Here is an 18,546-nt window from a genome sequence, read left to right as displayed (position 1 = left end):
TTGTTCTATAAAACATCATGTGGATCACTCAAATCTTCCTAAATGCTGATCTTGAAATTTATGTGTGTCAAACATTTCATTAAACACTTATTATGGGATACATAATTTTATCTTAATTCACGGTTGTAGCCATCTCAGCTTTCATAACCTCAGTTCTTGATTAATATTTCATTAGTATCGTATTATGAAGCAACAGTATTTGATGTGCAGTTATGTTTGCATGAGTCTTCACTAGGCTTTTGGTTTTGGTGGGGGTTTTTTTTGTTTGTTTTGTGTGTTTGGTTTGTTTTTTTGAAGTTGTAAAACAGATACACAGTCCTTCCAGGCTGCATTTTGCAAGTTCTTTCATTATATTTGCTCTTTGACGTTTTCAAAACACACTACGCAGGTACAGTTTAAAAAAGAAATTATCCCCATTAACACATCTGACAGAAAGTCTTCCATGCTTACCTCAATATCAGTACTTCTTTCTTTAATTTTGCTTGCTGCCTCTTTAAACCGCTGTAACTCCATGCTGTCTCTGTGACCTTTGACACAGTGAATTGAAAAAGAGTATTCAAAATCAAAGGCATCCTCCAGTGTTCTGACCATGCCAATAATTTGCATCACCACAGCAAAGGGTTACAAACCATCTAAGCTCTGTGTGCCTATTTGCACTACAGAAGACTTTCCAAACACACTAAAGTAAAAAATCAAAAGTAACAAAATATTAATACGAAACTATTGCTTTTCCCACATTAAGGCGTGGATTACCACAATTTAAAAAGTAAAACTAACATTTTAGAATTTTATTCAAGCATATGCGTCTCACATGAAAGGACCAGGGCAGACCAAATTAGAGCATTTTTATGTAGGTATGACAAATGTAGGAAAAGCAGACAGTTTTCCTGAGGTAGCTTTTACAATATACTCTTCATCCTCCTGGCTGCAAGAAATACTATTCAGAATTTTACCAAGCACATGGCTTTATAGTGAATTAAAGCCTACTTGGATTCACAATGGAAAGCCACACTGTGTCCCAAGTTTTATAAAAATGTGAACAGTAAGAATGAAGAGTATGTTCTAAATGCTAGAGATGTTAGAGGACCATACACTAAAAATTTGGCTACTGTAAAAGTACAGTTAGTATTCAAAGTTATTAGTGGTGAAGTACATTTAAAGATTAGATAAGAGTAATACAATCACTGTCCATTGTTTGTTTCATCTTGCTTTCTGAATTTTAAAAGAAGTTGTTCTTTTTTTTAAAACATGAGTAAGTTATAAACAAATAGCTAGTGAGTGTACAAATGTGTAGATACTCTCCCTATGCATACACAAATCTAAACCTGCTAGCGCATGTAGGTAACTTCTAACTCCAAGTCTCACAGCAGTAGGATAAAGTTCTCTCTAAAGATTTAAATTTTTGCATTCTCAACAAACCTTTGGAAAACACTGAGACATCCCTGACCAACTAGGGCAAGACAACAGCCCTGCAGGCAACCTAACAATTCCAGATCGGGATCTTCTGCTACACACTAAGCGTACTTAAAGCATTATCTGCTTCACAGAAACCAGTTAGTAAACCCACACCTGTGTTTTGCAATGAATCTGCCACTGTTTTACCCTTCAAATATGCAGGTAACTAACCAAAAAAAGTGCACCTTTTTACTGTTAAGCAAAATTTGTATTTAATAAAGGGACTTTGGAAGCTTCCAAAACAACTGCCAATATCTACATTAGCCCAGGCAACAGTGGAAGATCCCAGTCATAACAGTGTTTAGAAACATAGTATAGGAGGATCCCTCAGCTTGACACAGATACCACAAAGATACTTGTCCAGGATTCCAGTCTTCTGTAATTACGTCAAGAAATAGACAATATTTTTAATTTGTGCAATGAAAAGGTAGGAGCTTTATAAGGAGTCATTAAATGTCTACAAGGCCCATACCTAGTTGTAGAGCTGCTAATTGCACAAAACTGCTATTCTCAACTAATGGCTAATGTTTTCCAGAAAAATATTGTCTATGTGACAGAATTATAAAGAAATGGTAATTTAAGTAAAAAATTTTTCTTAAAAATAAAATAAAATAAAATAAAAAAATCAAGCAACATAGGGAAATTAGAGATGTTAAAAGCAAAAAAAAAGCAGAGCAAAATAGTAGAATGAAGTCACCTGCAACCGGAATACACCCAAAATACTATACAATTCTTGGTAAGTCAAACCTTGTGGCTTAGATTTGGTCCACAGTTTATGAAGCAGTCCCATAAGGATGTTAGAACATAAATCTTGGTTTTGCAGTTCCATTGCATGGACATGCTGACTTTTGGAAAGTTCATCTTTAATATTCAATTTTCCATGTGAGCCACCACAGTTGACTGTTGACGTCAAGTCGCCAGTTGACAAAGAGAACTTCATTTGGGGTTTGTTCTTCGATAAGTTGACAGAGGAATGCTGATCACATTTGTCAACTCTGCAGCTGTAGTTATCATTAGTGTCACTCTCATCATGAATAAAACCACAATTAATATATCCTCCATTTTCAACACAAGGTTGGGCGAAAGCAACGCAAGCAGAGCCAGAAGCAAGAGGATAAGAGCAGCTAATAACGACTTCAGGACATTCAGAATCTACTTTGTTATACTTACCCACAAATGCACCAAATTCTACATTATTATCTCCTTCTGTAGCCTTAGAGAAAACAGTCTCTTCGTGCTTTGCTGAAGAATCCAGCTGACTTTTGCAACTGGGCCGAGATGGAGTGCTAACAAAAAATTTAGCTGTTGGGGATGTGACATGTGGCATGCTGTTGGATGAATTGCCTAATTTTTTATTTTTACTAATGGATTTTGAGGTCTCTGCAGCCTGTATTCGTTGGCGAAGTTCTGGAGGGGAAACAGCATTTGAAAATAAGGCACTGCCTGAGGAACCTGCCTCTTGAAAGTTTATTTCTTCTCTTCGGGGAACTGGAGCCAACTCCTGACCAATTGTCTTATGTTGGACTTCTTTTTCATCGCGTATAGAAATGTTACAGAGTAAAGCATTATTACTTTCAAGGCCTCCTTGCGGAAAAGAACTGAAGACGTTTCCAATGCTGTGCTTTTTCCACACAGAAGATCTGAGAGAGCCATCCTCAATGAGGTTTTGTGCCAAATGTTTTGAAATGCTCAGTTCCCGGGTGATTTCGTTATGAACCTTGCTGGCTTCGGAAGCTTTCTGCGCAGTCAGCGTTTTCAGAGTATCCACAGTTAGAGCAGAGAGGTCCTGCAGGTGGCCAATCTGTGAATCTAAAGACTGTAATGACCGTTTTATGTAGTTGACACGATCACCAACTTCCTTTATCTGAATGCACATTTGTTCCACCCTAAGAAAAATCAAATTATGAAGTAGCTATGAAAGGTATCTTTCTCAATAAGTAAAAGAAACATCTTTGAAACCCTTTCTGCCCATTTAATAAGGAAAAACCTCAAAAATTTCAAGATGGTATATACACTAGAGTGTTGGACTCTTTTGTAATACATTTGAATGTACTTCTGAATCACAGAATTAACATACATATCAATAGAGGGCCTGCAGCATTTTTCAAATTTATCAAGTTTATTAAAACATCACGAGAAACCAAATAATACAATTGTCTCATCTTACGGAATACTTCTACAGATCAGGAAGCGTCTATGACATTATTCGTTTCTGCAGAGAAATGGGACGACAATCTCAAGTTTGCATAAATACTTATGTTCTGGAGCTGCATTTTACTCCTCTTAAAGCACATTTAAAAAACCTGCAAAAGTTTTAAGCTTCTCTATCCAGAAATTTTATTGGAAAATATCCTACCGTTCAAATGTGACTCGGATCCTCTCCTCACTTCCAGAATGAAATTTATCATCCTTTTCATTGAAATACATCTCAACACACAGCTCTTCAAAATCATGAAGTTTTTTTTGATCTTCTTCTGTCAGGAAGAGTTCTAAAGAGAGATGAAACCGTTAAGAAGATGCATACACAATGAAGAACAGGTGCTGCAAACAGTCACAACTTTACAAAGGGTGTTAGAAATAACAAACAGAAACAACAAAAAACCCACACAGTGCCACCTAGGACCCTTCTTCTTTCCTTACTAGGTCAAAGATTTCCGCTAAAATAAAAAGAATAATTCTGAAAGGATCTGTGCACAATATTATAATTCCTTACACTCCTACCCTCCAGTCTCTCTTGTTTGAGGCAAAAGCTAGATTCCTTAGCTGGATTTTATCATCTGTGGAAGATTTTTTTTAATTTTTAAATTCTCAAAGGGTTTCCAATATGAACAGAAGTTTTCCAGAAAGAAAAAAATTCTTCCCCCATTAACACTTACGGGAAATCTAGTATTATTTTGGGGGTTTTTTTGTCACAAGTTGGTTTGACTGGAGATTTCTAAGGGCTGTACATTATATACTTCATAAAAACACTGTGACTTTGAACAGAATTAGAGTCTTATTCAATATTAAAGACATGGAAAATTAAGAGCTACTTGAACTTTCTTGAGAATATACATTATAACCAAGAGCTTTGCACTTTTCCCAATAGTTTGCTTTTATCATATCAAAAAAGTTACTGCAAATTTTTGGATAATAACTGTTCATACTTGGCCCATCTGAAGTCTTGTCTGTCTTTCTTCTTTTACATATACAACAGAACAGGGAAGCCATGTGGCTCAGAATAATAAGTGGTGGAGGCAGAACAGGTTTTTCATGGTAGGCCATAATGAAATGATACCGCTGATACTTCCACACAATGTTTGAAATTGCCTTGACTTGTAAATACACATTGCTGAAAGGGAACAGAAAAGCATTAACACCCCAGGATGGTTTTGGTTGTGGGTTTTGTTGTTTTTCTTTGTAAACACTTTGATCAATCTTGAATTCTGATGCTAGTTAAGAAAGAGACAAAAGCACGAGCTTGTCTTTTACGGCAAAATTATTTTAGGGGAAGTAGGAAACACGTTCAAGAAAACATTGTGATCCAAAGCAAGGAAAACTTAAAAATTCTCTCATCTGATAACATCTTGGTATCTTTCCTCAGAAATAAATTGCACAGAGATCAAATTTCAAGTTTGTAAAAAAAAAAATATATATACACACACACACACACATATATATATTTCTAACTAAACTCAGATTTTTATATCAGACACCGTTAATTCTGCAGTCTGTGATTCTTCAGTGTTACTGAGCTGCTTAGAACCTGAAAATGCTTCCAGCAAATGGGATTGCTTTGAACTGGCATCAGTTGTTCTTATCTTGTCATCTTACTGTAGTGAAGTAGGAATTTATCAAAGGATTAGCAAAAATTAATTATTATCCTTATACTTACTTGAAAAATGCAATAAGGAGATTAACCATAATTATGTACTGTACAAAGAGGTAGACAGCTTGAAGAAATGGGGTCAACCATGTTCCTGGGCCACAGAGATGAGTAACTTTTTCATCAGAATTATTTGCACATACTGTGTTGGGAAAAAGGACACAGAGAAAATACATACAACTTTTAGAATTCCCAGCAGGTATACATAGGGCGGGGGGGGGGGCGGTGGGGGCGGTGGGAAAGATTGCTTATAAAGACTGCAACGACCAACTGTCATGCACTGGTTCTGCAATTCAAAATGTCTCCATGCATTTACGAATATGGTAGAAAAATACAGGAGACAAAGTTTCTGGTTAATCATAAAAGTCTTTTCCAACCAAAATGATTTTAAGTTTATCGAGTCCAACTGTTAACCTAGTACAACCAAGTCCACCACTAACCCATGCTCCTCAGCACCACATCTACACGTCTTTTAAACCCCTCCAGGGATGGTGACTCCACCACTGCCCTGGGCAGCCTGTTCCAATGCCTGACAACCCTTTCCATGAAGAAATTGCTCCTAATATCCAATCTAAACCTTCCCTGGTGCAACTTGAGGCCATTTCCTCTTGTCTTATCACTTGTTACTTGGGATAAGAGACCGACCCCACCTCACTACAACCTCCTTTCAGGCAGTTGCAGACAGCGATAAGGTCTCCCCTCAGCCTCCTTTTCTCCAGGCTAAACGGCCCCAGCTCCCTCAGCTGTTCCTCATCACACTGGTGCTCCAGACCCTTCAGCAGCTTTGTTGCTCTATTATTATACTGTATTTTTTTCCCTATTATTATACTGTGGTATAATTATATTACTGGATCTTAAAAAAGCATAATACACCACCACAGCCAAAATTTTGGCATGACTGCTGTATGAGAAAATTCCAAAATTTGCTAGAAATAGCCTTGTGAGAAACTGTGATTAAGCGGACTTTTCCTTCTAAGCCATTCAAACTTGGTAAAGGATAATGAAAAAGTCGAGTCAAGAAGTTATACAACTGCAACCCACAAACAGAAGATAATCTAATAAATGGAATCAATGTCAACAGTAGTGGGCATTTAATTTCATAAAACTAGAATTTCTTAAGACCTCCAGAAGATCTTCGAGTAAGTTTTCTCCTTACTTGCTTCAAAATTGCAGTGTCTTACCATCAATTTCATAGGCATACACTTCACCAAAAATCATCCAGTATGGATGAAACACAATATCTCTAGCAAGAGTCCAAGACGGTGCCTCATCAGGATACAGTATCGCCTTCCTGGGAACACCAAAACTAAGTAGTACAAGTGCCATAATCACCACAATGTAAAACATGTTGGCCACCTATTAACACAAGAAAGCCAGTTAACCCACATCATAATTATGATTTCACAACTTAAACACTTTTACAGTGACAGTGTATGATTGATGAATTCTATGTATTTTATAAAGAAAAGAGTCTATGACACTTATATTTCAGGGAGGAAATTTTGTTAAATAACAAACCCTGTAAAAATATATATTTTTTCCCCCACCCGTCCTTTTTTTTACAGTATATTTAGTATCCTCAGCCAAAGACAACTGAGAGTATTCCCTTTGTAACTCAAATACCAATTATGTGGATGAGTATCAGCCGATAGATATTCTTTCCTAAATGCACTCAATAGCCGCACAAAACAAAGAGGCAGCTTTCCAAGGGCTGAAACACAGAACTTATGTCTCTTGCAAGAAATCAAAGTGAGAAATGAGCAACCTGAGGCACTCATTTTTAAGGAATGACAGGGCTCAACTTTGTAGGAACTGTTTTATAGGGGGAAGACAAACAAACACCGCTTCCACCTTCGTATATATAGTTTTCAAGTCTTAAAATATTTTTAGCATTTAGAATAGCTCACTGACAGCAAAGCTCAGTTATTTATTTTTAAATTCAAATAATTTGAATATTTTTTGTGTGAGAGAAGACAAGAACAGAGCCACAATCTGTTCCCAGTTTTCCACAGCACAATATACCAAGGTGCTTTAGGAAACAAGTTCGAGTCTTGCACTAGAGACTGCAAAGGCAAGAAAACCAAGACTATAAATAAATCTCAGACCCAAAAGGGAAGCAATGCTAGATGAATCAAGAAAAAGGCATAATCATATTCATTCAAATCTCTGACATCTAAGAACAAAACAGACCAGAGAATGACAATTTGCCAGCTTTTTGCAGTTATGTCCCAGAGCAAGCTCCATAATAAAGGAAGCCTAATCAGTGCTTGTTATGAAATACAGAAGGTTATGTTCCAGCTAGCTAGTTCTGCACTTTGAGTTGTTGACATGTTACACCAGGTTAAGTAACTTTTTTCTAAATAAAACTTTGAGAAAAGTTCTAAACAGATGCAGCAAGAAAAATGTATTTCAGCTGGGGGAAAAAAAACCAGTAACAAAAGTAGTACTTACCATTTTCCCAATCATCATAACGTAAGGGCCAGCCTGCTGATTTACAGCTAGAAAATCCAGTAAGCGCACATACCAAAAAATTATATTGAGACAGTATGTTATTCTTCCAGCAACAAAGACATAATTTTCTCTGTAAGTGTTTTCACCAAAATTTCCCTTTGCTCCAAATCTTAATGCAAACCCAATGAAGAAAGTGACAATGGCAACCGTGTCACTGATATTGAAGTAATCACTGAACCACACTTTAATCTTCTGATTAATCTTCCCAGCCTCTGACATAAAAATCTGCAATGAAAAAGAAAAACGTCAGGTCTGCTCACATTTATTTAAGCACGGACCAACACTGAAATATAGGAATCGGTAACATTTTTATACTTGCAAAAATAAGGTACCTATTCAAATGGATAACTGGTTTAGACTGAGGAATCAAACGCAGTGTTTACCTGCACCAGGTTCACAAGGACAAGGAGGATGTGTGCTTCCTTCTCTCAATAATCTATGAAGGAATTTTGGGCTCAGGGTATTTTGTTGTTGATTTTTTTTTCTTTTGAGGCAGTTACTGTTATAGAAATGAATCCTGCTTTCTGCCTGGTGGGCCTGAGGTAGCAGGTTAATGAACTTCCTATCTCTCTTTTAAAAATTGTTACAGAACTTCTCAAAGTCTCCTGCTGACCAGCACCGTTGTAGTTGTGACAGCTGTCGTGTCTCCATAAAGCTTTTTTGTTTTGTCACCTCAGTTATAGCATAGTGGTAGAATTTGGCATTTGACTGACACTAATGAATAAATGCACAATTCACTCCTCAGAAAAATAAGGTTGTTTCACTACAACTTGTAGACAGTGAGTTACAGATTAAAAAATAATAATAATAATTAAAAAAAAAAATCAACGGGGGGAATTTTAACAATTAAAAAAATATCTATATATCTATATATATCAGACGAGGATGTCATTGGCAGTTGCTTCAAATTTAGAAGGAAAAAACCCACCCCTTTTTAATAGGCCTCCATCTCTTCCCCTTTGAAAACAGAAGAAGCAAGCTAAACCCAAACAGTAGGCCAAGAAACACTGCTATCGAAACTAGCAGCTTATACCAGCAGCTTAAGATAAAGGTATTACATCGTGTACTCTGATGCTTCAGGTTTCTTAGGTTCTCGTGTTTATGAACAGTCTAAACCAGATCATTTTAATTGACAAAAAAACCCTAAAATCCCAGATTACTACAGGCATACCTCACGAATTTTCTCAATGGCTGATGTGAAAATGTAAGCAATAACAATCCACTCTTGAACAGACGGTAATTCTTCCATTTTTACAAGAACCACAAATGTGTAGAGCATGAGGAATCCTAAGTATGCCAACTAAAAAAAAAAAAAGAAAATTATACATATAATTACTATAGTGTTCTTTATAGATGTGCATGAAATCTTTTGATGTGGTGTACAATAAAAGCTTCAAGTAGAATTACAGTACTATATTTACCCCTTTAAGCAGGTAAGTTATTATTTATAAGGGGATACAAACACTTTCTTATTAGAGGAGGAAAAATAGAGCTGTAATAACCTATTTATTATTAGCAAAGCTTTGTTCTTATTAAAGCTATTTTTCCTTCAATACAAATTTTAGAGTTTCTTTTACAGTAATTTAAGCAAAGCTGTGCATGAAAACTTTAGCTTAATAAATTATTTCAGAATTCCTGCTAGCAACTGATGAAATTAATGATCAGGCCCAAGTAAAAATGTTTATGCTAATTATTCTTAGGTTTAAAAAAAGCAGTATTTCTCCAAGCCAACACCACAAACTTAAAAGAACCTCAAACCACAGTACACTGCATGTGCATAAGCAGTTTTTCAAAATCAAGTAGTTCTCATTTCCAGCTTAGCAAGGTAAAAGGGTTTTTTGTTTGTTCTTAAAAAAGTGCTTGAACTTTGATTCAGATCATAGAGCTCCACGTTGGGAAAAGAACCCAAAAATCCACATTAGATCTCCAAATAAAATATATATTAGACAAAAGAAAACTCACTGTATTAAACCAAAACTTGACAATCGGTGCATGATAAAATGCATAAAACTTCTGTGTGATTGGAAGCCTTTTAGGTTTTGCTGGAGTCTCCATATCATGCTTTTCTAAAGTACTGTCCAAGATCCTTACTTCTTTAAACACGTCCTGAAATGAAAGGACTGTTAACTTGACATACAGAAATACACGCTTTGAACACTCATTTTAACTCTTGATGTAAAAATGTAACTATTTTAAGCTAGAAATACTGTTTTCAATATCTCCCCTTGTGCCACGTTACCATAGGTATTTCATCTGCTGCATTCTGGAAGTTGTTTTCACTGTCATCCATTGCCATTTGATGTGCATCTTGAGACTGAGGAATGTGTGACATTTCGGCCTTGGTCTTATATTCCAACAGCAGTATAGCAGGAGGAAGTAAAATACTCAGTATCACCTGGAAAAGATGAAAACTATGTGCAAACAGTTCACAGCTACATTAAAGTATCAGAAATCACCAACACACAGAATATCCTCCAAAAATATACTATAGAAATTTTACTTGCTTGTTATTGAGGGGGGAAAAAAAGTAGAAACTCATTAGTTGTTATTATTTACATACACACTTAAGAGGCTAATATCACATATAAAGAGTGTTCTTTGACTTAAAGATATAGGAAAGGGGAAGAATCAACAAATTCCAAACCCAAAAGCCACTATAAAGAATGTACTCTAAGCCTGAAGAGCCCGAGATTTTCTGTTTACACTCTGTTCTTTAATCCACTTCCCAGAAACTGGAACTGTGTACTGTCAAGGTATATTTTAAAAACATCTGTGAGTTGAGGTTGTGGTTTGGTTGGTTCAAGTGTTTTTATTTTTGTTTGTTTGCTTGTGGGGGGGTTGGTTTGTTTGTCTTTGTTTGGTTTGTTTTTTTCCCAATTTACAGTAGAAAAATGAGCTAAGGTATGGATGAAGAGAATAAGCAAAAGCTATTTATTGTCATTAGCCTGTTACAAAGTAAGCACGAAAGTGGTTAATCAGAGGATTTTAGTCAGAGGATTTTAGTAGGTCACAAGTTAAATAATGCTTGTAGATATTTTGTAGGAAAGTTGCATTTCATTATATTCCTAACAACCCTTAGGTTTTGCACACCATCTCAAAGAAATAGGCAACTCCCATTTTGGTACGATTAATCTATATCACAAAGGGCACCCCTATCCTTGACTTGCCTGTCCTTGTTTCACTCTGTGCCCTGCTTTTGCTCAGTTTCTTCCTCCAAAATAGGATACAGACAAAGCTTTTCTATATTATGTACTGCCTATAAAAACCTAAAATGCGTGAAAAGACATTCTTACAGTGGGCTGTCTATTAACATTTTTACCACTATGTTTTTAGTAGTGGATTAGTATTCACATGATCTCTTTAAACCTCTGATTAAAGGCTACTTGCCTGGTTTTTGCCTTCTCTATTTCTGTACCTTATTTGAAAAGATAACAGAGTGTCAAAAGAGGAGTTAACAATAAATACTTCCAGTTTTGATTATGTTATAGGAGACTCTTTTACAGGATTTATTAACATAAGCTATAGTTGTGAAAGCGTTATACTAACAGCACTTAAACACGTTTTCCTTCCATTAAAACACAAATTCTGCTAATCCTTTTTACACCAACAAACTGCGACAATGCTTACTTTGTACCATGAATTCTTCCTCATGTTCAACCTTCCCATCCACATATCCGACAACAACATCTGTGTACAAGTATGTGCTACAAACGGACGGAGCCTTGATGACACCGCTAGCTTCAGACAAGTTGAGTTGCTCCAGTTTTTAAGCTCATAGGTTAGTAACTTCATTGCCATAGTTTCATCTTGTCGGAAGGACTGTTCTAGCAGTTCGACTGCAAGTTGACCAAACTCACTAGAATGAAGAAAAACCAACGAAAGAAAATTAAGTATCTATAGAAATGAACTTGAGTTTAGGTTGAATTTTCCTGTACAATCAAATTCCCAGCAGCACAACCTGAATAGACTATTACCTGGCCCTTCTGTACAGATACACTGTAGAGTAACTTGTAACTACAGCATGGGAATCTGTGACTTTTTAACAAAAATATATGCAGGCTACAAACAGCTGTTAAAATACACAGTGAAATCACATGGAAGTGGCACATTCAGTATCATTTTAATTTAACTAAAAAGCATGACTTGCAACAGCTCTCAAGAAAGAGCAATATCTAATATAAAACTTCTACTAGAGCATTGCTTAATCCTTTTTGCAAAAAGGAATTGTCTTCAAGTGTGCTAATAGAACAGTTTGGTGTTTATTCATATGCAGCTCACTACTTTTGTTGTACATTTCAATAAAAGATCTTTAACAATATAAATGCAATTTACTTGGAATACTGTTTCAGTTCTTCTGAAGTATCATCAACAAGGTCACTTTGTTTTGCTTCATACGCCATTGAACGATACACCTTGCAGGCAACTAAGGCTTTCGCCATGGACTCCTCCCCATGCTGCCAGAAGAACAGGGCCATCTTCTGCCTCTTCATTAACACTGCCCAAAGTAACAGCTCGTTGAGAGGATAAGCAAAACGTCTCGTTTCAGGATCATCTATGTCTACTATTTCATCTTTGGTTCTTTTCTTTTTTCCCTCTTCTGCACCAGTGTCAATCTTTAAAATAAAATCAGAAAGTTACATTTTAAATCTCAGTAAAATTGCTGCTACTCATACTTCAGTGACAGACTTCAACCGGGTTCTCCACTCTTAACTGCTTAAAATAAACCCCACTTTGCTCCCCTCACACATCTGTACCTTTGGTTTGTATGGCTGTGCTGTTTTGATGAAGTGATTATGGCGCATTTTTTCCTTCTTGTCTGCCCTGTTACCAAAAGACTCATGGCTTTTACACATCTGAGGAGTAGTATTTGAAGGATTTCGCCCAGATCGCTGTAACAAGAATAAGGGGAAGAGGTTTGGTTTGATTTCTTTATTCTTACCTACTATGCATTATAAAATAATCTGTTTATAGCTAGATGCTTAGTTCAGCTACTTTGCTACTTAAACAGTGATGAACTTTATATAACAGCAGCAACCAGAATTTTCACTGGATATTTAACAAGTATCTTGTTTGTTTGGGGTTTTGAAGAATTCACAAAGTAGGCTGTTACACTTGTTGCTTTACAGGAAAGAAGCTAAGACATCTGCATCTCAAGCCCTGGCGAATCTGCATGTTTAGTGCCCATTCTTCCCCTATGAGTAGGAAAAGAAGGAATAATAGAGAAGGAATTTAGACGTGCTAGAATATCAAGCAGGAGAACAAAACCTTTGGTTTGTTCTCAACCACAAAACAGTGACCAGCTGCCCTAAGAGGCCTCTCTATTGCCTTTAAAAGAACCAGCCAATTGACAAGAAAAACAAAACAATATGGATCCAGACTTCCTCCAAAATACATAGCTTTTTAATTGAGAACATATGAATCAGCCTGTCCTGTCATCCAACTGCCACATACCCGATTGTTCCCGCTGAGGCTGTTGTATATCGCTCTAAAGCGTTTTCTTGTATAGGTGCACCTATAAGTTCCTCCCATCAGATATTCAATAACCAGCCCCACATCAATCAGGTTGATTTTATATCCTGGAGGAAGATTTCCCTAGAAATAAAAAAGGTATTTTTAGTTTTTCAAATCGTAATCTTAAACTTGCTTACAGTGTTCCTACATGTGACATCACAGCTCTTAATAAAAAACAAGTTAAAACTTTCATGATTAAAAAAAAAAAAAAGAAAAAAAAAACTACACAGCTCAGTATTTATCAGTTTCAAAAAAGACAAGGTTATAGCTTCTTTCTGTATCTTCTTCCCTAGCAGGGTAGATGTTCTTTCTGTGAGGGAGGGTCTGGACTGTTTTTTGTTGATTGTTTTAACAGCCAAAATTGCTCTTAGCTGGGAGTATCACCTTTCAATCCCCCCAAAAAGTAAAACAATCACAAGTAACATGAAAAAGGCAACACTCATCAGGTTTAACATCTTTGTGGCAGTAGAGCACTAAGCATACAACAGCAAGTATTGACACCAACAGAATGACTGCAGAAGTAGCTTACTGATTACAATAAAACTTTATTAATAAACCTAAGATTAAATTGTCAGTCACACTTATGAAATCAAAGAACTAACACTGCTATTGACAGATTTTTACATTTACAGCATACCTGTTTGACATCCCGAACAAGGTGAAAGAGCGTTGGGTTAGTTGGACCTTGTTTCTTTATAAAAAAGAGAGGGGGGGGGAAAATCAACACCTATAGCAAAAAAATTTTTCTAAGCAATATTTATATCTATGCAGGTTCACAAAATAAACTGGTTTTACAACTATTAATATAATATTAACTGCCATAGAATTCATCTTATGAAGCCTAACAATACTATCTATAGACCTCATATTTTGTGCAGAAGTTTAACCCATCTGACTTTCTCTTGTTCTCTTCCCCACTGTGGTTTACATATTTCATATGTTCCACAACAAGGCTGCAATTTTCCATTTAGTATCTATCCCCAACATCAGACAGAGATGAACATCCTGCTTGACAAACTATTTCTGGTATCATTTCTGAGGAGCCAGAAGGCAGCTGTGGCACTAGAAAGCAGCCAGAGAGCACACACCTCTCAACAACAACCTCACACCAGGGACCTTCTCTATTGACACCCCAAACCCTTCAGATGGCTGCACATGACCCGGTATACAACTCTAAAAAGCTGTTCTAAAAGTAGCTTAAAAAGCAATCTTCCACTTACTGTATTATAAAGTTCTTCCAGTCTGGGAATCGTAAGAAATTTGTGCATGCTTACTCCATTTTCAATCAGAAGTTTCACAAATGCAACTCTATCCATCACGAGGGCATCTAACATGGCCTGTTCCAGAGAGCCAACCTACAACAAAGAAGTAACAAGGTAGAGCCTGGAGAGAACCAGTAAAATGGGTCATCACCAAAGTCAGTGTATTCAGATTACATATCAACCTCATTTATTTACAGGGCTGGGGAAACATTATATGCCTACAAATACAAAGATATCACCCTTGGGTCAGAAAATCCCCTAAACTTCACACAATTACAGGATGAGAGAATATTCTGAAGACTTAATCAGCGAGTCTTAAACTCTTCCGTAGGTACCTCATACTGACACAGTACACGGGACTACATAGACATTTGGTTTGGCATAGTTAAACTGTTCTCATAGATTGATATTGGATGAAACAAAGACATCAAACATTCAAAGCACAATTTGCTTCAAAGATAAATGCTCAGAAGCATCATTGCTGTCAGCGAGCCTTACATCATGTACTTATGACTGCATACTCATGTAGCATTGTGGTTTATTTTTACAGTAATACAGGAAAATGGCAAGATCCACAATGTTATTATCAAACTAATTTGCAGACTACAAGAAACAGACATTTTGCCCTCCCCCTCAAAAGACACTGCGGTGCTGCCAACAGTAGTTAATATGTGTGTTTTACTAGATGTTTCTTAAGATCTTCCTTTGACCGTGCAACTGTAAGGAAGAAAGAGCATCTGACTAACAGGAATTCAGCTTCCACCTTTTGCAATGTCTTTTCTCCCCTAGTTATTAAGACGACTTAGCACATTTCTAAAATTCTTGGACCATTTTCAACTACACAATAACAAAACAGCTGTAAGGCTATGCAGTATGCAAAAATTACTGTCCTCAAGAGAATCGTGTCAGTATTCTACAGTCTCTCTCTACAAAAGTGAAAAGTTTCATTCTTTACAGTAAACCGAGTTTCTCTCTGAAAATACCATCCTGCTTAATCCAGAACATTACATACCAGCCATTGTTGCCCGTAAACAAAAACATGATTTTTGGCTATGTCAACTCTATCCCACGCAAGTGTAAGAACAAGCTGGTCAAATGCAGATGCATTCGTGCCTTAAGAAGCAAAAATAATGAAAAAAAATTAAAATCAATTAAAAGATAACATACATTCTTTCCTCCTAAAAAGGCCAAATCAAGGAATCCACTACAAACTTATACAGTATATTTAATCATTTATGACACATTACAGTATTATACAATGAGAAAACACAGTAGATAATTATTTGCTAGAAAACAAAAGATTCCTACAGATTATAGTATTTTATAAATAATCCATCATATAAACACTAAACATCAATAGCTGGAGATTCTAAATGCTCCTAAAAGTCTCACCTTTTAACAATGCTGTAAGAATTGCAACATCAATGTCCTGATGTTCATCTGATCCAATATGAAAAACTGTAATCTGTCCAAAAGAGTAAAATAGGGAAAACCTATTTTAAAGTTATTTTCAGGCAAAGGTGATTAGCTCCAGTCTTTATGTAAGGAATTGAAATATATTAAAAAGTCACCTTATCTTCAATGCAATTTAAGCCTATGCTTGACTTAAACTTACCTCTAGTGTGCACCCTGTATTGTTTTCCTAACTGGGTGCCACATAAGACAATCTTTTAAGAGAAAAAGCACAGCAGAAATCCTTTACGCTCTTCCATCAATTTGAACTTATTTTCCCACTATGATTACAATTCTCTATTTTCTATAAACATCACACAGTATTCTATTTACCGCTCTGGTCCAGTTTAAAGTGTGAGATTAACCTGCCGGCAAACATGTTTAGCCAAATACGACAATTTTAAATCTTAGAACAGCATAATATGATGTCCGAATGAGAAACCGGTACCTGAACTCAGGCTAAATATAAAGTTCTATAAAGTGTTTTTGCTTTAAGCATGCAGCGGTAGTAGACCTTTGCTAGTACAGTCATAATTCAAAGACAAAAAAAAAAAAAAAAAGACAGCAGCTCATATATAAAATACATACACACTATAAACAAACCAGAATCCCATCATCTGAAAACAAGTAGGCTTGGAAACAACAAACTCTGAATACCAGAAATAGTCACAAGAATTAAGTCTCTCTTGTCTGTGAGACAAAGTTCACACAAAAACTGTATTTGACTACCTTCTCTAACTGGAAGATCCACTATGTCCTAAAAAATTTGTACAGCAAGATCTACTTACAAGTTCTTTTTTTTTCATGCATTCCAACAGTGTCTGAAACAAATGAACTGCTTCACTTTGACCAAAGTTAAATGTCTTTTTGATGGTTGAAATGATTTCAGGTTCAGCACCCTCAGGAACATTCCTGAGATGGAAACAAACAGGAAAACACACTGTTATACATGAACAGTAGGAATGGCAATGCATGTAATTAGTTTCAACATGTCCATTCAAAGCCCTGCTATCTACAAGCTTCTTACTGTTTCAGTGGCAAAATCTTGGGTAATCTTTAGAAAGAAATATAGGTTGCTTAATCTATGACTTTCTGCTACTGCCCCAGTAACCCAGCTTCTCTCCCTTTCCTTCCCACACTCAGTTCTGAGATACTCTCAGCTAAAAGATTTTGACACAAAATACTAAATACTCACCCCTCTGAATAAGACCTGCTTCTGATCTGCCTACGGACAGAGCTGTTTGGTTTACTGCTACGTTAGATCCCTGCCTCCTGGTTCTGAGGCAGTCCCTGCAACAAGGACCTAATATGTTTAAGGATTTATGCAAATCTGACAACTAACCTGAAATCACGAAATATCGTGGAGCCCAAGCACATCCCTTTTGTTATTTGAAACTACACTTAAAACAGACATATGTTTTCTGCACTAAACAGAAGTGCGTAAAAAGTTCAGTTTTAAGACTACTCAGAAGAAAAAAACCACAGAAACTCTCTCTGATCCCTTTTCAATGAAAGTTACTGCTATGCAACAGCTAACTGCATGAAAATATTTCCATTCAATATAGTCAGGTGATATTTTTAAGCAGTTTAGTAACATACTATTCTCTGTTATTCTCATACTTCTGGAAGTTCTGATCAGCTCTGACTTCTGTTGAGCAAAACTCTCTTGTGCACCCTTAAGAACAGTCACATCACTTAAGTTACTGTGGCTTAGTTAAAATTTGAAGTTGAAGCAAAAAGAGCATTTAAACTGAGAGCTGGGTCCTCTAGTTACAATGGTGTAACAAAAATACCGCATGTAACTAAAGTTGCACATGAGATGTTACTCCTACTTTAGGATATAGGTGTGCACACTTCTCTTATCCTTTTTGTAAGTATTGCTAAAGCAAGCATGTGCTACAGCATTTAATGCAACCGGTACAAGGTATGTGGGAGGAACCTAGAACTAGAAGTCTCAGTCTTTAGCCAGGGCTATTATTGCAGCCAGCCTGCAAGGCTGCATCACAGGCACAATTACACTCTCCGCTTTTAGCCTTTGTCTTCCCACAGAAAAAGCTCTTGCACAAATTCATTAAGGAGCAGTCTCGAAACCCATCTATGCACGACTGATGGTTTGGTTAGCAGTGCTTAGACTTACCCTCCCTCCTCTGTTTGCTTGTGAACATACGCTAATATGTCTGCAGCTCTGCCAGTTCCTTCACACACCACCACCGGCACGGGAGGACTTTCTTGAAGGAAGTCTAGAACTGTGAGTATGACGTTGGGGCCACCTTCAAATACAAGTGCCACCACAGGCACACCTTGGCCAATTCCTACAAAGTAATAAAAAACAGACAATGTTGTAAGTGTATAGGGAATGCCAATATTTAATGGATCAAGTATGTCCCCTCTATTGAATAAATATTAAAATGCTGCCTGCCAGACATTTTAATTGTTGCTAATGGACAGTTCCAAGCCCTGTTAATACTTTGGGCTGGGGGAAAAGCACTG

General features: G+C 36.6%; 1 protein-coding gene across 1 annotated transcript in view; it reads right to left on the bottom strand.

Annotated features, from left to right (window-relative positions):
- Positions 1 to 18,546, bottom strand: part of TRPM7 (transient receptor potential cation channel subfamily M member 7) — a 55,604-nt gene that overhangs the window by 9,013 nt on the left and 28,045 nt on the right. Inside the window, exons 8-27 of the mRNA XM_065641347.1 lie at positions 18,194 to 18,368; positions 16,845 to 16,968; positions 15,997 to 16,069; positions 15,617 to 15,717; positions 14,563 to 14,697; positions 13,980 to 14,033; positions 13,283 to 13,423; positions 12,586 to 12,720; positions 12,164 to 12,444; positions 11,459 to 11,687; positions 10,071 to 10,226; positions 9,794 to 9,937; positions 9,003 to 9,131; positions 7,772 to 8,056; positions 6,502 to 6,676; positions 5,330 to 5,462; positions 4,602 to 4,786; positions 3,812 to 3,944; positions 2,626 to 3,341; positions 451 to 527 (exon numbers count right to left, since the gene is read on the bottom strand). Coding sequence (XP_065497419.1) covers positions 451 to 527; positions 2,626 to 3,341; positions 3,812 to 3,944; positions 4,602 to 4,786; positions 5,330 to 5,462; positions 6,502 to 6,676; positions 7,772 to 8,056; positions 9,003 to 9,131; positions 9,794 to 9,937; positions 10,071 to 10,226; positions 11,459 to 11,687; positions 12,164 to 12,444; positions 12,586 to 12,720; positions 13,283 to 13,423; positions 13,980 to 14,033; positions 14,563 to 14,697; positions 15,617 to 15,717; positions 15,997 to 16,069; positions 16,845 to 16,968; positions 18,194 to 18,368 — 3,581 coding nt within the window. The remainder of the gene's footprint in view (positions 1 to 450; positions 528 to 2,625; positions 3,342 to 3,811; positions 3,945 to 4,601; positions 4,787 to 5,329; positions 5,463 to 6,501; positions 6,677 to 7,771; positions 8,057 to 9,002; positions 9,132 to 9,793; positions 9,938 to 10,070; positions 10,227 to 11,458; positions 11,688 to 12,163; positions 12,445 to 12,585; positions 12,721 to 13,282; positions 13,424 to 13,979; positions 14,034 to 14,562; positions 14,698 to 15,616; positions 15,718 to 15,996; positions 16,070 to 16,844; positions 16,969 to 18,193; positions 18,369 to 18,546) is intronic.

The sequence above is a fragment of the Caloenas nicobarica genome, chromosome 10, assembly GCF_036013445.1.
Source record: "Caloenas nicobarica isolate bCalNic1 chromosome 10, bCalNic1.hap1, whole genome shotgun sequence".
NCBI lineage: Eukaryota > Metazoa > Chordata > Aves > Columbiformes > Columbidae > Caloenas > Caloenas nicobarica.
This window is presented reverse-complemented; position numbering and strand designations above follow the sequence as displayed.